At 32.5% G+C, this 26,627-nt stretch overlaps 3 protein-coding genes across 3 annotated transcripts; 1 reads left to right on the forward strand and 2 right to left on the reverse strand.

Moving 5' to 3' along the window:
* Window positions 1–2,102: 2,102 nt before the first annotated feature.
* Window positions 2,103–9,860, reverse strand: LOTGIDRAFT_172073 (hypothetical protein; the record flags this gene model as incomplete). Its single annotated transcript, XM_009048656.1, has 11 exons — window positions 2,103–3,487; window positions 3,782–3,884; window positions 4,172–4,266; window positions 4,624–4,772; window positions 5,125–5,240; window positions 5,455–5,694; window positions 5,881–8,245; window positions 8,691–8,732; window positions 8,922–9,244; window positions 9,565–9,595; window positions 9,835–9,860. 11 exons carry the CDS (start codon window positions 9,858–9,860, stop codon window positions 2,103–2,105), a joined length of 4,875 nt encoding a protein of 1,624 aa, XP_009046904.1.
* Window positions 9,861–13,997: 4,137 nt separating this feature from the next.
* LOTGIDRAFT_172074 (hypothetical protein) lies at window positions 13,998–19,413 on the forward strand (the record flags this gene model as incomplete). Its single annotated transcript, XM_009048657.1, has 8 exons — window positions 13,998–14,824; window positions 16,317–16,474; window positions 16,833–16,979; window positions 17,442–17,597; window positions 17,885–18,006; window positions 18,467–18,555; window positions 18,838–19,010; window positions 19,388–19,413. 8 exons carry the CDS (start codon window positions 13,998–14,000, stop codon window positions 19,411–19,413), a joined length of 1,698 nt encoding a protein of 565 aa, XP_009046905.1.
* Window positions 19,414–22,563: 3,150 nt separating this feature from the next.
* On the reverse strand, window positions 22,564–26,410 carry LOTGIDRAFT_63645 (hypothetical protein; the record flags this gene model as incomplete). The annotated part of the gene is made up of 7 exons (XM_009048658.1): window positions 22,564–22,646; window positions 22,826–22,946; window positions 23,966–24,082; window positions 24,333–24,383; window positions 24,977–25,077; window positions 25,499–25,737; window positions 26,298–26,410. Coding segments are annotated over 7 exons (825 nt in total), but the record flags the coding sequence as incomplete, so codon positions are not given.
* Between the last annotated feature and the right edge of the window lie 217 nt (window positions 26,411–26,627).

Raw genomic sequence — 26,627 nt, forward strand, 5'->3', positions numbered from 1 at the left:
ATTTGTTAACAAGCAAAAGGTTACCGTTTATGTCGTGCGCCAGTGAGACTGACAAACACTTTATTCGATCTAACAAGGATGTTGAATATTGAACCTTGTAAAAAGTCGAAGTTTTCAACGAAGATTTTCGATCTTTAGCGCTTGTCGCCATAATAAAACTGACACTGATATCCGTCTGTCAATTTTTCTTATTGATTGTCAATTAAAGGGAAATAACTACATTTTAAAAACACAACGGATTTTTATCGTAATACTGAGTTTGTATTCTTTCTCCTTCTACACAATGTAAAATATGTAGAATAGTTAAAGGGATTGTAAACAGCAAAGAAGTTTTCTCTAAAAAGGATTTTTTTTTGTATCTGGCACACTGATAGCATCAACTTCCAATTTTCAGTCAGACATCTGTGGTTCCTGCAATTCCACAAAATATAAGTGTTTGATGATGCCACTAATTGTAATATCTAAGAAGCCCCTTTGCAATTAAAGACTTTATAAAACACTTGGTTTTATTGTTCCTGTAATTCCAATAAAACCAAGTTTCATTTTGGTGGTATCCATTTTAGTCTAGACATTTACGCACTCAGATAGAAGCTTACCTCATCAAGTTCTGTAAGATGAAATACTAATCAACCTACATTGTTGAGTTTTAAAGGACTGATAGGTCAAGGTGGTGCCAGTTCTATTACTCCACAATAGCAAATCATATCCATGGCCCAGGGATTACAAGGAAAGCTATAAAACACATTTTATATGGTTCAAGGATTGTATTCATTTCATATACAAATAAACATTTACACAAAATATAAACATCATTATGATACTTTTTACAAATTGCTGTATGATAAAGTATAGTGATACGACATATATTAAACATTTTACAAAATTTAAACTGAATCCAAGCAATACACATACATTGATTGAAGAAGTATTCAACGGCAATTGAATAGTTCAAGTCTATCTGAAAGCTGATGTATAATTTATTCATGATTACAACTGGAATTATTCCTATATACTTGAAAAAAAGTGACTTCAAAAATAAAGATTTGAAAACTGTTTGACACAGTTCATAATATGAACATTTGACTGTAGAGTTTTTTGTTTTTTTTTGTTAAATGTAAATAGGACAAAACATCAAATTTTTCTCAACTCAATCTTTATGAGGTTTGTTTTTCAAAAAATAAATACAAGCACAATTTCATTTATTTACAATTTATTTAATCAAACGTTATTCTAAATGCCTTGATAAATAGATTATCTTGTTAAAAGTTTCATCTCTTAATTCATTTTGTTAATTAAATAATACCTTATTGCAAATTTTTTTTTTATCTGTAGATTTTCATTCTTGTTTAACATAATAGAGGAAAATATCCCCAATAGTTCCTTAGAAAAGCCTTTATGTCTTCATATAAAAATATATTTGGTAACAAAATAAATGTACATTACTTTTAAGTAGATGAAGCAACCTACTAACCATTTTCTTGTGTCTTTGTAATTTCAAACAAAATCATACCTAGTGCATAATAAAACAAAAAGTGATTCAAGTTTCTGAAAAACATTTAATACACTGGTCATTTTACATTATAGTTTATTTACAAAATAGATATCAAATGGTCTTTTCAGGATTTTTTTTTTTTGGAAACATCATACACAATGCAATTTTCTTTGGTTGATATTGTTAACATAAGATAATCAAATAAGATTTTAATAAAATATTTGATACAAGAATCCCAAGTTGTAGCAAGTCCATAGACAAAATAAATTCGCGAATGTTCTTGTATTATGTTATACAGATAATTTTAGTAATTGAAATGGAAATAACTGGACAAAGATTTAAAAAAAAAAAAAAAAAAGAATTGTTCATCCATGAATTTATGCCCAATATTTTAAATGCCCTTATTTATTTGTATTATCTTGATCTTTTTATAATGGTATTCTATTTTCAGAAAAATTTGTTTTTCTCTTTTGAAATATTTTCAACTGAACAATGTGACCAGGATGAGAAAACTGTCTGACAAGTTGATGACATGATTAATAAATTAAGATGGAGATCATAAGCACATAATGATGAAAGCATTGATAAAATATTTACAATCATGGAAAATTCACATCAAAATACTATTAACAGCAGCATCTAAATCAGTCTCATCCTCTTCATCAGAGTTATTTCCCTTCCTATGTTCTTCTTCACCACGAGAGGAGGAATAGCTGTCCTCATCTTCCTCCTCCTCTTCACTCACTTCCTGACTATTATAAGAGTTCGATTGACCAGCAATATAATCTTCAGTATCCTCTTCGTTGTCTAAGATGCTATCAATAGCACTCTGCATTTGATTGCTTAACAAGGCATTGGGTTGATCAGCTACATTGTCTGAACTAAATGACGTATTAAAATTGTCGTGTTCTGATTGGTCAAAATCAGACAATTCTGTTGATGATATTTGACGTTGATATGATGCACTGGATTGAGAAATGGACTGAATTTCATTTGGATTTACAGACAAGAATTCTTGAGATGTTTGAGAGTTAGTAAAATGTTCGGAGGTTGTATACGTCTCTGTCGTAGATATAATACTATTTAAATCACTGTTAGATTGAATTATAGTCGAGGGGTATGAATCAGATATCATTGCACTTTCCTCCTCACCGTGAAGCCCTGATAATCCTAAACTAGCTTGATATGCAGGACTTTCAGAACTATAGGTGGCACTTTCAACAGAGTCCACAATATCACCACGATCACGCCCCGACTGATCATTGCATAAACTTTGTGTCAAGTTTTCACCCATATTTATTGTCATACTATTTAATGTTTTTGATTCGTCTGAATGTCGATGAGAAGGTATCACAGGTGATATAGAATGATCAAGGTCTTCCACCATACTAACATCACTGATGTCAGTATGGGGCATATTAGTCATGTCGCGACTTATTAAAACACTATCTTTATAGTCTTCATATGATTCATCTGAATGCTGAAATGAAGTGTCATGATGAGGATCTGAGGAGTCTGTACCCTCCCCACTGATGTCAATATGTAATGGATTTTTCACATCCGAATTTTCCAGTTTAATTTTAGTTTTCAATGAAGCACGGAACACTGAGGAAGATGTTTTAGATATTAGAGAATCACCTCCATTATTACTTTCCATATATTCACAGTCCACTGGTTCAGATTTTATAGACACCAAAGGAGAGTTGGCTTTCTCACTTCCAGAATCTTCATTAGCTAAACTACTCACAAAACCTTGACTATGTTTTCTGATCAGTAACTTCATAGTTCCACTTGACGGCGAGTTTTTAAACACTGGTTCCTCCTGTTTAATATCAGGCACCACTATACTAGGTTCCGACTCATCAGACGTGTCTCTTACACTACTTTCATCTTCAAAACTTGATTCCTTCTTAACTACTTTATCTTCATCAAAACTTTCATCTGACTTAGAATCCTTGGACTTCAAATATTTCATTGGCATAGGTTCAAATGATTCTGCAATAATAATTATGAAAAATATATGTAATAATCATGAAAAGAAAAAATTGCTGTATTTTGAGTTGAATTAATTGAATGAGATGTATGTGTTACCCAATGTATGTAGTTGTCTCCAGATATTACATGCCGTTGCCCATCAAGAAATGCCATCCGTATCTCAGAAAATATTCAAATTGTCAATCTTACAGATATTGAAACTTGTCAGATAGTGTTGTCCATTGTGTTCAATAGCAAATTTCAAGCAAAGGGATGGGCGAGACAACAAGAATAAATTTTTAATTGTCAATTTACCTGGATCTTCTTCCACCTTCCTCTTATCTTCTTTAATACAAGCAGTTAAATCTTGGTGTAACATTCTCTGTATCATCACCATTTCAGCTGATGGTTTTTCTCTCTGATAAATAATAAATAGTTACAATGTTAATCACATTGCAGAACTTACAAATATACAATAACATTTTCTATTGTTTTTTTTAGATCTGTGTTCGCCGATTCCATAGACAAATTGATTAGTGAAATGAAATAGAAAATTTCATTCAGATTTTCAGTGCCATACAATGTGAATTGAGAGGCAGCAACATTGGCATACTCTTTTTGACTTCCGTTGTTTGAGGGATCTGTAATATACAGTGTACAAGAAAGATTCAAGATGCTTGTAAATCTAGAATTTTTAAACCTTACCATACTATCATTCAGTAGTAGAAGTCTATATTTATCCATCATACTTCTACTTTTATTTAATAAATCTTGTGCTCTTAACTCCATCATATGCTCAGCTAAGTAAACAAATAAATACATATTCTAATATAAATGATTGATAAAAATAATGCATAACTTTCAATATAAACCCTGAAAAGATTCTAGCTCACCGTCAACATTAAAGCTTTCAAATCCATGTGTCCAGAATATATGTGATATATAGAAAGACATATACAGAAACGGTGAGTAAAATTCCTAGTTTGGGATATTTTTGAAGGAATCGTGTAATTTTCGTACATTTATCATACTTCTGAAGACTAGTCACATATATTCAAGACTAAAATCAACCCCCCAAAATGCTGCACCTGTCCCTGTCTGTTTATTTTAGGCTCAGAAGCAATTTGCAAATATAGAAATATCAATGTTTTAGATACCTTTATCATGTTCCTCCTGTGATGGACCAGACCATTGAAACACATGATACCTCAATAATCTACGACAAGCTTCACGAGAATTCTTAAACGGTGTCTTTGTATCTGGGGCTACAGCATTTTGTTGATCTTTGCTCATTTGTTGATGAATTCTAGAACATTATATCACATAGTTTATAAAGCAAGATATTTCTAAAAAACATTTCAAGAAATTGAGAGAAAAGTTTTTTTCCTTTCTTTGGTTGAGATTCCTTCCCAGGATTTAGCCATTGTATTTTATAAATTGAGGCTCCAAACCATCCGAAAAATATTTTTACCCCATCTAAAGGTACTTTAAAAGCATTACAAAGGTATTTTCAAAACATGTTTTCTGTAAGCTTTACTACATACACAAGATGAAAATTAATCAGGAAACTCAAGATAATATGTCCAGGAGTGGATATTATAACCCACCTAGAGCTTAAGTAGGTAAATTGCAGAAGAAGGAATATATTGAATACTTACAATGATGCTTTAGGTATTTCTGGTGCAACCATTTTAACCCTATTAGCAGCTACAGGGGTAGTGGATTGTGGTTGTTGACCAATAACCTCAGATTTAATGGGTGTTCCAGACACTTGCTGTAAAATATAAAAGAATTACCTCAGGACAATAGATTTAATGGAGATAAACATAGTTTAACAAATACATTCAATCAGACTGGCTGGTTTAAAAATTATGGAATATATAAGCATGTGAGTATACATGCCAACTTGTACTCTTTTTTACTGGTACCACATCAAAAGTTACACCAGTTGTAAAAAAAAAATTCAAGAAAAAATTCACAACAGTTACCTGAACTGCCAAAGGAATTTTGGAACCACTTTGTCCAACAACAATGTTAACTTTTTGAACTTGTTGTTGAGCAGCAGCTGCCTGTAATGCTTGAATCTGTTGTTGTTTCTGTTGTAATTTCAGTGTTGACTGATGCTTCAAAAATTGTTCTTGTTGCTCTATTGTCATCTTTGATAAGCTCAATTGAAGTTTGTCCTTCTGTTGTGGTGTCAAGTTTAAAGTCAAGAGCTGATTACCAATCTGAAAATAGATGATGATTTTTAAATGCTGCATTTGTGACGATAATAATTAAAAATAAATGAATGTCTATTTGTTAACACAAGTCAACAGAATCTTCATGGACTGTATGTATTCAAGAATCGCTATTAAAAAGAATATGTGCAAAAGAGTACTACAGAATATTACCTATATGTGAATTCTACTAACCTTTATTTGAGTAGGGACAGCAAGAGTAGCATTAGCAGGTATTGGCAGTTTACCAGTGGGTGCACTAGCTACAGGAGTACCAGTTGACATTATTGGACGTGGAGCAGCCACACCATGAGCTGGTTGTATTTGTACCAGATTCTTTGAAGCAGGTATGTTTGATGTTACAAGATTAGAAGATAGTTGTGGCTGTGCAACAGAAAACTGAACAGCATTATTGGTAGACTGAAGTTGGAAGCCAGAGTTGTCTATTGACTGAAGATTTTGGACTGGTTGGAGGACATGTTTGACTGGTGTGACTTGCTGGACAGCTGGAGACACTTGAACAACTGGAGATGGTGCTGTTTGTGACTGGGTCATTTGAGCTATTGGTGGTTGACCAACCATTGGTAAGATCTGTTGTTGTTGGACAACAGAAGAATTCTTCATCTGATTCTGATTGGAATTCATAAGTTTCTGTTTCAGCATACTTAATCTCTGAAGTTGTTGCTTTTGCTCCATTGTCATTGATTTCAAGCCCATCAGTCTCTTTATGTCTGTTTCTATTCTCTGGAGATGTTGACTGGTATTTGTTGTTTGCTGGATGACAACATTCTGCTGTTGCTGAACAACTGTTGATCCCGACTGGCTCAAAGTGACCACTTGATTCAAATTTGAGGATTGAAATTGGTTACTCTGAATAAAGGTGGGTTGTGAAACACTACTCATCACCTGCCCTCCCAAAGATGTAGATGCCATAGTTAAAGAATTTGATGTCTGAACAAAAGACTGAGAAATGGTAGTTGTTACAATGGTGCTCTGAGCAGTACTAAGAGAACCAATACCACTATCTAAACCAGCAATGTTGGACGTTTTTTCCAAAATGTGTGGAAATTGGGATGCAGGTTGAGATGTGCTAGATACAGAAGTCACCTGCTGAGCTTGTTTCTTTGATTTTGATTTTGAAGGTTTTTTAACTTCAACAGGTGGTGGTGTTGGTGTAGGAGTTGGACTAGGGTCACTAAAAGTCGATCCATTTTCAGTTATTCCAGATAAACTCAGAGCTTGTGTCAGAGGGTCAATGGCTTGGTTTGATGATACCGATGATGAAACTTTTGTGTTAGTTTTAACAGAGCTGGAAATTTGCACTGACTGTTGCATTTGTTGTTGCTGTTGAGTGGGTTGTTGGATGATAAACTGACCACTAGATCCCATCTGAACCCCTTGCAAGTTGTTTGAATTAAAGTTAGCAAGCTGTTGAAGATTAAGATTTTGTCCAGCCAAATTTAATGTAACGGCCCCAGGTTGTTGTGCCAGCTGACCACTTGGAGTTACAATCTTCATTTGTTGTCCACCAGCTAATACTTGCTGAAACTGCAAGTTTTGTCCAGAAGGCTGACCAATGATTTGCTGCTGAATTTGTTGGGGCTGGATAGCTTGTGCTGTTTGACCAGGTTGTTGGAATATTATATTTGGCTGAACACTTCTCAGAATTATATTTTGAGGCTGACCAGGTACTTGTGCCCTTTGAATAAGTATCTGCTGACCCTGACCACCTCCCAAGTTGACAAAGCTGTAATTGGGTTGGGCAGTCTGTGGTTTATCTTGCTGTGGTGCTAATCTAATCACATTTCCTAAATTTTGCTGATTCTGAATGATGGGTTGTCCAACTTGGTTGGATTGCACAATATTCTGCATACCAGCCAAGTTTATTTGCTGTCCCTGAAGTTGGTTGTTTGGAATCAATATACTCTTTCCCTGGGCAGTCTGTATGATTGTTCCTTGAATATTCATAGGATTCTGCATTGTAACTGGAACTGTTTGAACACCTTGCTGTCCCATATTTTGAGAGTTATTACACAACACATGAGCAACGTTTAAATTCACAACATTGGGATTTTGAATCACTGCATTTTGAGTATGTACAATATTTGGTGTAAGATTGGACTGGCCAGTCATAATACTGTTTGTGTTTGGACTAGGATTTGGAATTAGACCCTGTATAGGCAGTGAGTTAGCTATCTGAACTTGTGCCCTTGACTGAAGATTGTTATTATTTTGATTAAACTGCATCATATTAAAGTTGGGTGCTGGACTACCAGAGTGACTGGGTGGTCGACTGAGATTATTAGCACTAACTATAGATGTTGGTGTCTGTATAGGAGTAATCGATCTCGAGACTAAAGGAGACATGGCTGGTGCTGGACTACAACTAGGAGTTACACTACGTGATGTTAATGGAGAGTTAGCTGAGAATGGTGAGGCAGCTGGAGCTGGACTTGATCTTGGTAGCTGTTGGACTGGTTGTGAAGGTTGAGTCTGAATGGTTTGTACCGGAGGTGTTGGTCCAGTACTGGAGGATTTGATGATAAACTGAGGCACTGAGCTAAAAAAAGAACAGAGATTGGAAATACCTGGTACAAGTAAAGATATAAATCTTATAACATTGCCATATTTTGCATTTAAAATTGTCTCAGCAATGAAAAAGAATTGGATCTTCTTTATCAGATCAAAAACTATACAAAAATCTACTATCAACTTTTAGGTTTTGATACCAACTTGTTAGTAAAAACCGAGAAAGAAAATTAAATGTGTAAATAATAATAAAAATAGTGTTTTGTTTGTGAAATTGTAAGTGATAATATCACCAAACAAAGTGCATTATAACCAAACCATAAACCTGTAAATTATCAATCACCGTGCAAATTTCCCTCAACCATGTGGAATTCAAAATAAATTGGAACTAATATTTTTGCCAAACAGCAATGATTGAGAATTAGTCTAAGACTGTTAACCAACCAAATTAGTAAAAATAGTTTACATTAACGTACTGAAAACCTTTTTTTCTGTATTTGGCATGACGAAATGAACACCTGTAAATCAAAATATGAAATGATCCTTAAAAAAACTAGGTCTGGGTTTTCCATTCTGTTACTAAGTATCTTCAATTCTTAACATAACCTTGAAATGTAAGGATACAAAGAATATTTGGTTCCAGAAAGAGAGCTGAGCATACTCAGTTGAGATAGAGAGTAAAACTTTCAAATGTTAAAAATACTTACCCTTGAAGTAAGCCAGCAGGATTTGAAACTTGACCTTGTCCAGCTGGTATATTAACAACATTTGGAAACTGTTGTACAAACATAGGTTGTTGACCAGTACCAATAACTGTTGTACTGGTTTGTCGTACTTGCTGTTGTGAAACATTAGCCGTGGTTGATACAGATTGAGGTACATGGTTTTGAGATACTTGAGCAATTGAGGATGGCAGAACATTGGTGGTTGTAGTGATAGAAGCTGAAGACCTATCTTGAAAAACACCTTCAGCAGATGAGATAAAGTCATCAGCCCAAGAAAATCCTTCTCCATCTCCAAAAGATGGAATCTACAAATAATCAGTGGAAACATTTGTTACACTCATGTCTACACATTTACATTCTAATTTTCTTTATATAAGCTTAGATAAATGTCACCCATATATTTCATGTGACAGTATGACAACCCCCATTGAAAATGTTGAAATTAATAAATATTCTAGAATGTTATATTATTGAATAATATTAATGCTACTAATTCACAATGGAAGTATCCTTTATATACACTGAATATCAATATAATTCAAGCTTACGCATTATGAACTAAAAAGTAACTATATATTATTGGCCAATTCAAAAAGAATATATCATTTATAATAAGTCTACTTACCGATGTACTGCCTTCACCAAAAAATTCATCTCTGCAATCAAGAAATATATCAATTAACTTTCATTTCATTGAATTAATTGAATTGACATCAAACATGCAAAAGATCTAAATGATCAATCATTTTTTTATCAATTCCTTAATCAGTTACATTTAATATAGGAAGGGCAGATAATATACAATTGACTATTTACTGAAATACTGACAAATTTTCAAGTTTAAATTGAATTCCATGTAATCATTACAAAAATATCTTATGAATGATTTACTTACATGTTAACCTCAAGGCCATCCTCCATTTCAGAAGGAGCTGAAAAAATTTAAATTTTAGCATGAATTATTGATTATTCTTCTAATGTATATTTTCCATAGATATTTGGGGGTCAGGGATAAAACATTTCCACAATACATGCCAGTGAGTCTTCAAATACATTTTAGAATTTAGTTCATGTTCAAATTATTTCTATTCACAAGGTCTAAATAAACAAAACTTACGCATCGGTTTTTAAATTTTGAACCTTTTGCTCCACGACCATACACCTCATTTTCTATACCCGCCTTCATCCTACAATGACCAACAATGAAAATATGGCAAATAAACCCCATTGGCATTTTGAACTTGGTAGTTGGAACTAAGAAAGCATTCAATAAAAGCTACAAGTTTCATATACACCAAATTGAGATCACTTATTGACAGCAGGTTATCGATAACAAATTAATACAAAATCAATGAGCGAAATATTTTAATTGAGAAATCTTCTGTACTTCATAAATAGCATGTCCACATATTTAATTCAATTCTAGAGTGTTTCGAACTACACCTCTTCACTTTTAGAGGTATATTCGTGATATTGCTGCTGACTGGTTATAAACAATAGGTCTTCCAATCGGAATTCATTCTCGTAATCAATTATCGGCTAGCACAGTAAAAATGGAGCCCAGGGGATTCTAAATACTCATGTAACTGGTGAAGACCACATTGTCACTGAGAATTGCTTAAAAGTAAAGCTTTATTGCCGAACGTGTTGTGTTTACACTGAATTTAACTAGTTCCCAAACGACTTTAGCCTCGATCACAAAGTCGCAGATTATTGACAACTCATGGTGTACAAGACTACTGTTTAGACCAGTAAAAAATGCAATAGACCAGAGAGCAGTATGCCCCTATTGATGGACAACATAAAGCTGGCTTTTTGTGTTTTCAGCTTACAGCCGGCTTTTTCCCTTTGTGGAAACACAGTTTATATATTGGCATGCAGTTTTATGTATTTAACGCTCCAAACCACAAATACTGATAGAAAAGAAGCAGAGTAACCCTTTAAATTAATATTCTAGTTTTTTCAATGAAAAACTTCTTTTAATAGTTATTGGCAAATAATCTGTGAAGTTCATTGAATAGAGCATATTGTCAACACTCTATTTAAATTATGACTAATATACTAATGACCTAGTGATGTTGAAAATAGTCTATTGTCATACCATTATGAGCTTATATCAACGTCACAATGTAATATGTCTAACCAATGTCACAATTAATGTCAACAGTCTAACCAATAAGACAGCTCGAAAGACAAGGTAACACACCCTTGTTAAGTCCAAAAAAGGCTTTTTGTTCATAATAAATTGTAAGTTTACTGGTATCAAAAGTGTCTTAATGACAATATAACAGTTAAAAGTAATTTTGGTTGTACTTCTGCCCTGCAAAATGTGGTCTAAATAGTACAAATTCCTTCAAATCAGACAGTTCAAATGTACTTTTATTGAGAGATCCAGAACACTAAGATCAACTGATACCGATACCTCTCTTTGAATGATACAGGAACGATAATTTAGTGTATCAGGAACACTGGAATTGCACCATTCACAGTTTCAGTCAGACATCTTGCAATTTCATTATTTTTCCCTTAACAGTTTGAAAGTAGCAATGACCATTAGATATTTTCAACAGCTTTTGCGATAGTGTCATCATACAGTTAAGCATTAAAAACTACCATGTAACAGGAACTACAGGCATTCCACAGAAATTTGGAATGATAACTAGAGAAACCATAAATAAACCAGATACAAAAGATCTTTTTAGTTTATAATTTTTCAACACTTTACCCGGTGACATAAAATTTCCATTACCGATAAAGAAGTTTTTACCAAGAAAAAAGCTTAGGTTAAAAGTTCCAAGGGATTCTGAAAATATAGTAAGCATGTTAGCCAAAACTTTTCTACCAAATACCTATTACAGCCAATTATTTCTGGATTCAGTACCTATTTATGTGTATAGAAACCTTAATAATGTTAAAAGCTAGATTAGAGGTAATTTATTGAAATAAAATTGACCTAGTAAATTCCAATATTGGTCTGAATAGTTAGGATAACCTTTATCCTACTTTACTGTATCAGTAGTATACATACATAGTTTCTAATTCATCTCCCAGTCAGTAGACTTTGGGTAACCTTTCCCCAATGCATTTAAATCTGCCTACTATTTGAACATTCACATTTATGTAAAATAAATTTTTTTACTTTGTCCTAAATATGATACTGGTCTTACAGATAAGTTTACTGCATGTTGTTCATATTGGCTATAAGACAGATTTTTCTATGCAACATAAATTTCGTTGCCTCTGGCCACTTTATGTTAGGCCTACTTTTAAGACAGAAAATGGTATATATTTAACAGATGTAGGTGGGATAACAATTATATTACAGTGGATAAATAATCCTTTGAGACTACACGAAGACATTATGAATGAAAGCATGAAGTCTGTCAAATGTTGTATTGTCATAGATCTACTTCTTGCTTGGCGGGATTTTTTCGAGTATTATCTGTCAAAATCTAAGATACTACGCAATTATAAAATTATTTTCTTATTAATCAATGAACACAAAACACATTTTACTATGAATGAATTAATAAAGGAAGGAATGGGGGTGGCTGGGCAAATTGAATTCTTTCGCACGATGGCGTCTGGTTTGTTAAATGCCAGACAAACTCTACAGGTTTTCAAGCTTGTCGTTCTCAGCTATATGACCTCATACACTATAATGCATTGATGCAAGAAATGGAAATGTCACTTCTACAGCTCTTTGTACGTGTCACGCTTGCAAAAAATGCATAAATTTCGAGTAAACAGGATGACAAAACTGTCATTTACTCCTGTTTGAGCTTGAGAACACGGCTTTACCCTGCAAATTTTATCAGCGAAATAATATTCAGAAAACACTCACCGTCATGTAACGTGCCAATGATTAACGGGGTTCTCATTTTACTGCGCAGGGGTAGATTTGACCTTTTGACCTTTGAATTGACTATTCGTTTTTTTCAATTTTTGAAATATTTAGCGATCGAATTTGGATGAATCTTTGTACAAGTGATCATTAGAGTATATTTGAGAAATCTGTCGCAGAATTTATACACGAAAAGGCTTGGGACAAGCAAATTCGAGGTGAAAATACCTATGAAATGAATACGCAAATATGTGTGACGTCATATGGCGTGACCTCAATCGTGGTGATTTGACAAGTGGAGGTCCAAAAATAGAAACTAGAAGGTGGACTTTTCATTTTGTCCCTCCTTATTTATTTTGATCATTTATACATTTATATCGACAAAATAGACACTCAACGAGTTTATTAAGCTTTCATAAAGGAAAAATAAACGTGATAAATGGTTAACCGTGGCGATTCGATGAAAAGTTTGCGGATATCTTAGTAAATACGCATGATTTGATGACGTACCCCGCATATAAATATTGATTGATATACGCCTGTTGACATAGGTATACGGCCATGGTATATGGCCTATAATATGACATAATCTCATATGTTCGTATATTTAATAGTCATAATTAGCAATAATATTTCCAAACATGCACACGTAAACTAGTAACGTAATTGCATAGAGCCAGGTGACTTTGTTATTAAAATTACATAAAATATGATTTATATTAAAGCTGACATGCCCTATTAGAATCAAATTCAAAAAATTTGCATTTTTTTTTTTGCTAAGTGAAGCTGTCACCGAAAATAAGGTTTCTCTTATGAGACAAAAAATTATGCCCATCACATTTAAAACAAGACAGTTTTCAACTGATATTCAGAGCTAATGTAAGGGGATACGGCCAATAACACTAAAAATTTGAATGCATGTCTACCCTGTATGCTTATGTGAAGACTGCAATAATTTTCCTCTTTTAATTTTAGGCTGTACCATGTAGATAAAATAAATGAATTAAATGCTGTGTCCATTTAACAACAGATAGTAACATAATAGCAGTGAGTTGCCATTGATACCAAACATAGCAATCACCTACTTCTACAAATCAGCTGAATCACAGCCAATAAATAATTTGTGATGAAATGTAGCTATTCTTACTTTATTTACAGAAGTTAATGGTTTCTGCTAAACGGGAAGTTATTACCTAGTTCATACCATATACATAATGACCTATAATGAATATAAATCAAACTGTATGATATCAGTGTATTTATATTCTGATAATAAGGTTGATGGAAGCTGTAGTGGGGTGATTCTTGATAAGAAAAATGGTTTAGTTCTTACAAGTGCTACTGTTCTAGCTCCATTGGCAGCTAAAAGCCCAAGTTTGATATCCTCACTTGAGTCATCTTATTTGCCAGCTATCAATGAAAATCTTCTCACAGTTGAAGTTTATCTAGAAAAAGAACAGTTACCTAAAATGCAAAATACTAGTGTCCAATCAATTAAGAAATCAACAAATCAACCAATTCACCAATCAAATGATCAATCAACAACATTTTCTATATGCAATTCCAATACACTTGACAGAATTACCTGCCACAAAAGTAAAATAATTCAGATATTTTCCTGTGATAATTTTGATAAAGCATTTAGTAGTTTGTTTGGTGGTTCCTGTTGGACCTTCACTTCTGAAGATGACAAAAAAGACAGTTCTGCTATCCAGGAAAAGGATTTAAACAGCATTCAAGAGTTGCATCTTAAATTTATTCCTAAATTCATCTTGCTCAAAATATCCACTATTCCACAAGACTATTATTTAGCTGAGGACTATCTACCCCAAATTAATCAAGACATTCTAAACCCCCATGATCTAATTAAAGTTTGTGGCACTCCTTTTGGGAACCTTAGTCCAGAAGTGTTTATGAATTCTTGGAGTAATGGAATTGTTAGCAATGTGTATGGGAAGAGGAATTGCCTTTTACTCACAGATGCAAGATGCGTTCCTGGAACAGAAGGGGGTGGAGTTTATACCATAGAAAATGGAATAAGGTAAGGGAGGACTTTTTAATAAAATTATGATTTTCGTCAACATATTTATGTTTTAGATTTATTGTGCGATTTACTACAAACATCATAATGTACATGTTTTAACTTTATGTGATTTACTACAAACATCATAATGTACATGATTTAAATTTATTTTGTGATTTACTACAAACGCCACAATGAACATGTTTTAGATTTATTGTGTGATTTACTACAAACATCATAATGTACATGTTTTAACTTTATGTGATTTACTACAAACATCATAATGTACACGATTTAAATTTATTTTGTGATTTACTACAAACACCACAATGAACATGTTTTAGATTTATTGTGTGATTTACTACAAATATCATAATGAACATGTTTTACATTTACTGTGTTATTACTACAAACATCATAATGAACATGTTTTAGATTTATTGTGTGATTTACTAAAAACATCATAATGTACATGTTATAGCTTTGTGTGATTTACTAAAAACATCATAATATACATGTTTTAGATTTATTGTGTGATTTACTACAAACATCACAATGACCATGTTTTAGATTTATTGTTATTTACTACAAACATCATAATGAACATGTTTTAGATTTAGTTTGTGATTTACTACAAACATCATAATGTATATGTTTTAGATTTACTGTGTGATTTACTACAAACATCATAATATACATGTTTTAGATTTACTGTGTAATTTACTATAACTATCACAATGAACATGTTTTAGATTTACTGTGTGATTTACTACAAACTTCATAATGTACGTATTTTAGATTTACTGTTTGATTAACGGTGTTCTCAACGAGTTGACTTGGCAATGTTGTAGAGGAGTTAACTTTAGTTGACTAGTTAACCAACAAAATTTTGTTGACGAGTTGACATGCAGATGAGTTGACTGGTAATCTGATTAACTACTGGTACATCATCATAATGTACATGTTTTAGATTTAATGTGTGATTTACTACAAACATCATAATGTACATGTTTTAGATTTTTTGTGTGATTTACTACAAATATCATAATGCACATATTTTAGATTTATTGTGTGATTTACTACAAACATCATGTTGTACATGTTTTAAATTTTTTGTGTAATTCACTACAAACATCATAATGTGTATATTTGAAATATATTGCGTGATTTACTATAAACATCATAATGTGTAAGTTTGAAATTTATTTGTGTGATTTTTAACAAACATCATTATATTTATTATTTAAGATTAACCTTGAGATTTACTACAAACATCATAATGTATATGTTTTGGATTTATTGTGTGATTCACTACAAATATAATGTACATGTTTTGAATTAATTGTGTGAATTAGTACAAACTTTATGTAGAGGGCTCTGATTGATTGTATGCGCTGTTACAAGAAAGGTGGCTATTGAGTCATAATAAGACACAGTTCATAAAAACTTGAATTTGTGAAGATGCCCTTATATATGCTATCACTGAACCTCATCATGTTATATTTTGTAGGAAACTAAGTGGAGTAGTTGTTTGTTCTCTATGTTGGAAAAATAATGAATGGGTTGGACTATCTATTATTTGTTCTATACAGGAGATACTAGATACATTGAACAGAAAGCTCAGTGTGATTATTCCTGCAAGTTCAAAACAGTCACTTCAAAGACATGGTAATCACCATTTTTATTGTATCTTTCTTTTTCTTTGATATGCAAAAATTATCTAGTAGTATGAATGCAACAATAAACTGGGACTCTGTGTGCACATTGACAGCTTGAAATTATATATGCCACAATTCTCTTGCTGAACTGTGTACATTGCTCATTCCATGGTGTTGCCTACTGTCATTATCTCCATGAGTGGTAGAAAAGACTCCCTTTTCACTTCATTATTTCATTATTGCAATCATGGTGATAGCTTTTTTAAAATTCAGTTAAATTCATAGATGTGGACATGACTTTAAGCCAAGCTCTTCAAGGCAAAGCTCTTCAAAATAATATGGTGATCTCAAGAGGCCATTTTTTTCAGATCTCAGTAATGCAGCAGTAAAAGCTACATTAAAAAGAATTGTATTAGTTAAAGTTGGTACTTCATGGGGTAGTGGTATTTTAATAAATATTAATCCTGTCTTAGTACTTACTTGTAATCATGTTGTCAAAGATTCATCATCACCAGGTAAGATTCCAATTCATCATAGTTTATTTTGAGGAAATTGTAAAGGTATCATACATGTATTGTATACAGAAGTGTTTAGAGGCTGCAAAGAAACTATACACCAAGATATATAGAAATGTGTCCCTTAACGTATCTGAAAATTTTAAATAAAAATATCCAGCCGGTAACGCCAAAACTATTTAAAACATTACATACGTTAACATAAACTTTAAAAGTTTATGATTTTTGGAAGCTGCAAGAAAAATTACTGTACGGATTTAAGTACACTAAACACCTAATTGTAGAAAAAAATGTCTCCGATGTATTCGTAAGGTTTCGACTAATAATATTGAGCAATTATTAAGCCAAACCACAAAACTCTATATAGGTATATAAGTGGCTTCAGTTATTTGAAATTCAGCTCTCTCAAATATTTGGATGACTGCATTCCTTAAAATTGGTTATTTTACTTTTTGCTTACAGTTCATGTAAAAATAGGTATTAATTGTCCGCTTCTGAAAGCAAATATAGTTTATCAACACCAACAGGGAGTACAGTTTGATGTAGCCTTATTACATAAACAAAAAAAATGTAGAATATCAAACCAAGAACAGTTGGAAATAGCTTCACCTACTGAAGGTATACATATTTTTAATTTTAATTATTTAAAACTTGAATCTGATGTGATAAATTTTTCAGTTTTTCAGTTTTGATTCATGTCAAAGTATTTTTGCATTAATTGAATAGTGCTGTTATAGTCTGGTCAAGTTTCCTATGGGTAACTTGATCCTCAGAAATTGGGCGTGTACAAGGGATTGGACTCCTCTGCTTAATGATCCCTTTCGAATTTAGCATCTATTGTATCTATGTGATATATACCTGAGCAGCCTGTAAACAAAATAGTTGCTGGTGATCTATAATTACAGGGGAGGCAGTATTAGCTATAGGATATGGTGTATTTAGTTATGATTATAATATACAACCTTCTATAACATCTGGTATAATATCTAAAGTTTTATATTTTAACTCTAGTCCAGTCCTAGTACAGGTCAGTTTAAATATTTTTTGTTGTTTCATTAGTGGTGGCGCCATTGGGGGTATGAGGAAAATATATTTTTTACCCCCAAATAAAATAGGCCTTTACTTCATCAACGAAAAATTTCTAATTATGGTTCAAATTTTTGCGCTTTCAATTTCTCGATGTCGAGACTTGTCCCCTCCCATTTAGTCCGTCTACATTCTATTTGCAACCACAGGCTGGAGCTGCCTCTGTTTATCCTGTGTGGCATTTATAACCTTAACCTGCATTTGATTTGCAGTACGATCAGCTGCGTATTTAGGCTGTATTTTGGGGCCACCCCTCTCCAAATCTGAAATCCTTCGGCTTCTGACCCCCAGCCAAAAGGAGCTCTGGCCATTAGGGCCCTGTTTTAGAGATACACCCTCCCTCAGGTTTTTTCTATGCCCCTGAGTACCAATTATTGTCAATATAATCTTGTCTATTCTAGACAACTTGTGCCATACATCCTGGAGCTAGCGGTGGTGCCTTAATCAATCAATCAGGACAATTACTGGGTATCATAGTAAGTAACACTAAGTAAGTATTTAAAACCAGTTTTAGAAAGAAATTTTAGTGCAAGGTCTCTCAGTCATTGAATATACAAGTTTAAATTCAGAGATTTTAAATGCTTTAAAAATAGCATTGTGTGCCAATAAAAAGCTTATATTTTGATAGTCGTAATTTATAAGGTTACTTCCTCTTTTGATATTAATGTTGCAACAAAAATATTAACAAGAATCTTTATATTGTTGAAGGTTACAATTGGTTTTTATGAAGCTAACATATACTTTAACTAACTTCAGTCTGAACATTTTTCAGAGATATAGAAACAGGAGCTAGTTTTCCTCATATTAGTCTATGTATACCAGTAATAACAATCTGGCCAGCAATAAAACAATATCTTCTAACATCTGATATAACTAGTTTAAATTCATTACAAGTAAATAATAGATATATCAGAGATGTGTGGTCTTTAGAAACACAGAAAAAATGTAAGTTTTATATCTATATTTTAATTTATAACTAGTGCTCAATAGAGAAACTGGTTATTGGTTCAAATTTAATGAAAATGACCTAGGATTTTGACATCCTAACTTGGGCCAATCATGACAGTGAAAGCAGGAAATCTGTTCAAAGTTTTATCTAAGAGTAAAATTGATTTTAGAATATAAACGTATATTTACTTGTGTGTAAGTTAGCTATTTGAGCACAACATTATTAAGTAATATTCAATTAGCATTTGAGAAGAAAACATACTAGCTTTCTATTACTACTCCAAATGATAAAGGAGGGTTGAATTCTTTTGACTTTGATATATTTTTTACTATTTTACTTTTTTTTTGATGATGTTTTGTGATATACATTTCAGATAGTGTAGTTACCAGTAAATTATGAGGATGAAATGTTATACTGTTATATTAAATTTGTTTTAATTATTAAGTTGTTTTGCCTTTGCTGATGTAATTACAGCAAACTTCATAAAATAAGACAAAACTTGGGAAATGGGAAAAGAAAAATAAAATATAATCTATTTGATAAATAAAGATTCTCCATATAATTTACAATGATAAACAATTTATGTTAACAAATCATATAACATTATATGTATATCAAATCTATGCATGAAAATTACATTACTTTAATAAGAGATGGTTAAATCATCACAATAGGTACCAGTAGTGTAAGTCTTGACAGCACAGCTCATATTCCTGTCCCCAAAACGGATTGACCACTCAGATAGATAATTGATCACATGGCTTGTACATTAAATGACCAGCCAATTGAATTTAATGACTTGTTCATAAATCATGCAGCCAACTGAATTAAAAGGATTGTACATAAATCATGCAGCCAACTGAATGAAATGGCTTTTACATAAATGAAGTACAAATCATGCAGCTAACTGACTTAAATGGCTTTACAAAAATCATGGAGCCAACTGAATTAAAATGCTTTACATAAGCCATGCAATTTAATTAAATGGTTTGTACATGATTCTTGAAAGTTGAAATCAACCAAATTATATAGCTTCAGAATAAAACATGTAGCCAACTGAATTAAATGGCTGATACATAGAACATGAAGCCATCTGAATTAATGGGTTAACTTATATGAAGCAGTTAATGTAATTAAATGGCTTGTACATAAATCATGCATCCAACTGAATTATATGGCTAGTACATAAATCATGCAGTCAACTGAATTAAATGGCTGGTACATAAATCATGCAGCCAACTGAATTAACGGGTTAACTTATATCAAGCAGCCAATGTAATTAAATGGCTTGTACATAAATCATGCAGCCAACTGAATTAAATGGCTGGTACATAAATCATATTGCCAACTGAATTAAATGGCTTGTACATAAATCATGCAGCCAACTGAATAAATGGCTGGTACATAAATCATATAGCCAACTGAATTAAATCGCTTGTTCATAAATCATATAGCCAACTGAATTAAATGACTTGTACGTAAACCATGCATCCAACTGAATTAAATGGCTTGTACATAAATCGTGCAACCGTCTAAATTAAATGGCTGGTACATAAATCACATAGTCAACTGAATTAAATGCCTTGTACATATATCATGCAGTCATCTGAAGAAAGATGACTTGAAAATGAATTATGTAGCCACCTGAATTTAATAGCTCCTTACTTTTAGCCAACTGAATAATATGGCTTGTACATAATCCATAAGGCCAAGTGATCTATATAGCTGATATACATAAATCATGCAGCCAACTGAATTTTATGCCCGGTAAGTGGTGACTGACACATCATGCACCTGATCTAATGAAATATTCATATGACCTTTTGACACAGAAATATCTAATTGAGGTCAAGAACCGGAGCTTAAATCACTAGTTGACTCGTTACTGGAGGTCTCCACTACGTTACGCTTTAATTTTTCACGTAATCGTAATTGTGGTAAGTCTACTGAACTTGCGCGTTGACGTATAGCTTTATACACATGAACAGAAGTGACAGTATTTCTGGTATTTCTAGTCCCAACTTCTTTACCGTCTGTTGTTTTTACCACACGAGTTGTACTGGTTTTAAAACTACTTGTCCTACTAATGTCCTTAGCCACTATGGGAGGATTCACTTTTTTAAAGGGTAGCTTGGAAGGACTTAGTGGAGGTTTTGGTGGGGTAGCTTTTCGAGAAGTATTATATAGTTTAGATTTTATCACAGGGACATGTGAGGTTGTTTTGCTTTTTTCTGTGAGTTTATCTGAAACTTGAGGTTTGATAGTTCTTTCACTTGGTTTTTTTAACTGTCCTCTAGATGATCCTGCAGAATAATTTTGTGTAGTTCCTTTCTTTAGGGGTGGTTTACTTGCAGCACTATTTTTAGCTGGATTATACAGTCTAACATTTGCCCGTCTGAAACGCTGGGGTTCTGAAGAATCAGAGGAGCTGCTGTTAGAAGACGTCTCACTTTCAGAACTGGAAGAGGAGCAGTAATCCTGCAGATTATATTTTGCGTTCTGGCGCCATATAGCATTAACGAAAGTATCTTTAATAACAGTTTTAGTTAGAGATTTATTTTTTTCAATTCCACTTGTACCAGATGAAAAACTGGTTGCTTTTCCCTGTAATAGAAAAAAGGTAACTGATAACAAAGAATAACCTCAAAAGATCAAAGATCAAAAGGTCCTTTGCTACTGTGTCAGTCAGTCAGCATCCTTTCAAATGAGTCAATAAATATTAACATTGACATTATCAAACTTTAAAAAATAAGACTATAGCACTATTGATTCAATGAAATTTATAAAAGCTGATCCATCTGACACAACATTCAGATGAATATCAAACAGGAATTTTTTGGAACCGTAAAATCAAAACATATTGAAACGGATGTAGTGCATAGGTTTAGATGTGTAGCAAAATAAAAACTGCACATAAATTGAATGAAATGCTTGCTATATTGGATGATACTCATAAAAAACATCATGCCATGCAGTGCTTCATTTTCGCCCTACAGTTAAATGTGTGAAAGGGTAAGTTCTGTTGGAAGTGAGATGGATTGTCATCTGCCAAGCAAATTTTTCATTCAAGGCAATGCTGTCAAGATAAAAAAGTGATTCTCAAACCATGCCTTCATCCTCCCCCATATTATATGCTTTCTCCATAAATATTTTTAGTGACATTTAAATTAAAGTTTAAAGCTACATAAGATTTAGACTGATTGGCTGATACATGCATTTATACTAAACCAGTATAAGAACCCTTGACCCTAGCTAGGTAAGTGTAAGCGAGCATAGCATATAGTGTAGTCACCTTTATAACCGTTTCCTAGGTTTGGGCTTCTGAAGAAAGAAATGATGACTTGTTTAAAGTTTACTATGGAAAAATGCATCATGAATTCCAATAAAATTGTCATATACATAATACCTTCATTTGAATATGAACATTGAATCTTTATCAAAAGTGTTACAGATTTAGATAGATTGAAATAAAGCTGAAAGAAACTTTCTTGAAGGAAATGCAACTTCATATCTAGAAATAAAAGCAATACTTACAATATTGTAGTCCCCTTCAGATTTGACTATTAATTCTTTTATTTCCTCTTTCCAACCAATCATATCTACAAATTTCTGCATAGTTTCTAAAATATCTCCTATAGAAATAAACGAAATCTTGTAAAACGCCATACCATGTTATTGAACTATGTTTCATTTTATCTTTAAAATTTCGCCTGATAGAACAAATATTTCAGTCCAACTCATTTTCAAACAGTGACAAAATATTACAAAATCTGAAACTTCTTAGATATCAAAATTCAAATCTTTATCTTACCTTCTGCTACAACATCTTTACTTCTACGTTGATGACGAAATGGTCCTACTATATCTCTGTTAAATAATATTCTAGGGACCTGCCATCTTACAGAATCTATAATACCAGCAAATGGTTGAACCTGTTTTAAATATATTAATAAAATAAATACATTAAAATACACTATGTGAATTCCGTGACTCAAAAACCCTTTTTGAGAGTTCACTGATAATTTACTTTCTTGGGTATCTTTAACCAGTTCAAAATCTGTCTAAGTGACATTAAAGAAAAATCAGCATTTCACACTCAACTCAACAATTTTGTTCAAAGAATGTCATCCTAATTGAATCGCTGACAAAAGCCCCTACAGACAAAAGCCCATACGCAATTTTTCAATAGGACAAAATCCCCTACGGAAAGACAAGACAGGTTTTGGCAGGTGCTGCTGCCAGAGTTCCGGTTGAGGTAAACTTAATTATTATATAGTATAAGGAGTATAATGAGAGCAAAACGTTCTGCTCTTCCAATTGAACCTCCGTTCTATAAGGATCTTATCATTGATGAAGATTGGACTACAGCAGGTGCTCCTAACTCTGAGCCTTTCCTAATCTATGACAGTGGTCCCAATGCCAAGAAATATAAGATTGTTGTGATTGTCCGATGAGAAGTTATATGTGCTATCATGTTTCCTTATTGACATAAATGTGCCCCAATGTGCTATGATGTTACCTTATTGACATATAAATGTGCCCCAACCTTCAAATAGGTTACCTTTTTTATGACTCAATGTGCTACATTAATTTTGTTTTACAATGTTAAGTTTGTTTGATATATATTAAAAGTTTTAAATAATTTGATTTTTTTTGTAGGGGCTTTTGTCGTCTATCATTCTAATCTGATCAAGTGTTCTTGGAATCTACATTAAAGGAACATCATAAAACACTTAGTTTTAGTAGAATTTCTAGAACATCAAAAGTCTGATTGAAAATTGGAATATTGCAAATTGATGCTACCAATGTCCCGATACACATACAAAATTTATAAAACCTTTTAACAATCCATTTAAATGGGATTTGTATCTGTAGAAGCAGTGTTAATGATAAATTAAACTTTAACGTTTGAATCTGTTTTATGTTTAGAAGATTTATTGAATCAACATACCTCTAATGATGTTCCCATAATTAAAATGATATCAGCTTGTAACATATCTTTAAGATGATAATAAAATTTTCTCGGTAAATCTTCACCAAAAAATACTATATCAGGTTTGACCATTCCCTTTTAATAAATAATTCAAGGTTCAAAAGAGGTTAGAGATATTCATACACTAACCTCTAACAGCAGCTTTCTTTCTATAGATCTTTCCAGAATAAAAAAAAACATCCGATTCTCAGTAATTAAACACAAAATACCATAGTAATTAAGACTCTTGGCAATTCAGGGACGTGCACATTTTGATAAAATAGAAAACAAAATAGCATAAAAAAAAATAGAAAATACTTATTTATAACATTTTTGATATACTTACAGGGCAAGAGGTTTTTTTACATTTAGGCAATTTATCATCTAATATTCTATCCTACCAATAGAAAAATAAAGATTACTTTAAAATCATAGATTGTAGATTGATAAATTTTCTATGGTTACACATACCTATATCTAGTAATCCTTTGAGTGACATTAAATTCGATCTTTGACTACAAACTAACTTTTAACAATAGATTTGATAGTTTTCTATAAAACATTTTGCCAAATTTTATTCAAAATCAACAATGGAAATTTCATGAAAAATGCCACATTGAGGTTCTAACTATTTAGTTGGAAATAGTCCTTTATTCACTCATCGGCCATACTGAATCCAGAACGAGGCTCATAACGCAAACCATGGAAAGATAAGGCTTTGTCACTGCATAAAATCCCCACCTTAACATATTTAAAGCCTCCTTCTCCAATCCCACTAACTCAAAACTAATCATATTTTACATCATCAAAATCAGAACTGATTAAGCTATTTAGTGATACTTTTACATGAATTTTACCTTCCCACATTATCTTTATTAATGGATGATATAATTTGTGTTGTGAACCTAGCTTTCAGTGTCTCAATAACAAGCAGTGAATTCTCATGATTATCTTTTTAACACTTTGAATTGCACTTTTCAAATGTCTTACCTTGATGTCATCTCCATCACATTTATGACCACAGAGTATACATGTTGCTGTAGCAAACGTTCCATGTGCTTCAACTAATTTTGAGGGTGGAATTCCAGCTACTGAAAATAAACATGAACTTGTTTTTATTAGAAATAACTTGGAAACTCCCATAAAAAAAACATTTATTATAAAACTTAAGAAAAATAATTATATGAATATTCTTAAAAGAGAAATAGTTTTTGCATTTAACCATTAGATAGAATTGGTAAAGTTTTCAACTTTGTAATAATCTAGGTAAGTTTACAGCTGAAAATTATTTACATCTAGGTCTTTGAAAATCACATGAAAACATTTTGGATTTACAATGTCCTGGGCAAGAAACAATGTAAAAGGTAACCTTTGGAGACAAATTGATAATGTTGTCTTTTCAACAGCAAAAATTTATTTCCAAAGTTCTTTTCATATTGAGATTTTTGGACTCTCTGTTACTTATCAGAAGTACAACACATAGCTTATATTTCAGTCATTAGGCTTACTTACATCTCTCTAAACCATCAATATTTTGTGTATACATTCTCAGTAGCATTCCTTTTTCATGTAAAATTCTCACAAAATAGTGGATATAATTGGGTCTATAGTTGCCTAAACTTGGGAACAGTTCTTTGGCCAAGGTGAAGAAAGGTTTAGGGTTTCTGTGGAAGTAATCTATATCAAATATAGCCTCAGGATATGGAATCTGGTACTGCTGTAAATTGTCATATAAACCAGTTCCTGGTGTCCTGAAACAAAGAGAATCTCAAGATATTCAAGATTTCTAGCCTAATTAAGTGTGTCAAGATACTTTAAATATATTCTATTTGCAGGATTAAAATTTCCTTTCACGCTCAGTGTTTCATTTCCAAAGGACTAGTTTATGATTATAATTAGTTAAATTGTGATGGCTTATAACCCTTTGTGGTCATGTATTTGATCACAGCAACATAGTCTGTCAATCTGATACACATTGTCCCCATGGGCTTAATGTTAAGACAGGACCAAGGTACAAGTATAAGTTTACTATTAATTGATCATTAAATGCACATATGCAGATGCTTTATTTACTTTCTATGTTTAATTAATCTTAAGGTGGCTCAAGGATCAAAGGATGTTTAAACCTTTATCTAGCAGATTGGTATATGGTCTATAGACTGATCAGTTCTTGATTTTATTCTGGTCAATCTTTTTTTCAAAATGGCATAAATGGAATATTGTTCTGTTAGTTCAAAGGCAAGATATGCTAATGACCAAAATGACCAGTGACCCTAGCTCAAGATAGCTTTCTAAAACCAATTACCAGTACCTAAAGTCTGGTATTCCACTTGGTGTACTAATACCAGCTCCAGCCACAACAACTACATTCTTCACTTGATTTTCACTGAAGATCTTGGCAATATCCTGTAAACTTTTTATATTAATTCTACCACTGTTACCAGTACAGAATCCTCGTCTATAAATTAAATAATGATACATGAAAGCATTGCTGAAATCTTCTAATTAGAGGGAGAGGAGATTAGAGAGGAGCATATCAATTTTCATATAAGCTTACAGTGTTTTTAAAAAAAGAAAAGAATACTGTTATTATTTAATTACAATGATTATAGGAGAAAGATCATCCTGGATGGCCATTTAC

Source organism: Lottia gigantea (assembly GCF_000327385.1).
Source record: "Lottia gigantea unplaced genomic scaffold LOTGIsca_126, whole genome shotgun sequence".
NCBI classification, from domain to species: Eukaryota; Metazoa; Mollusca; class Gastropoda; family Lottiidae; genus Lottia; species Lottia gigantea.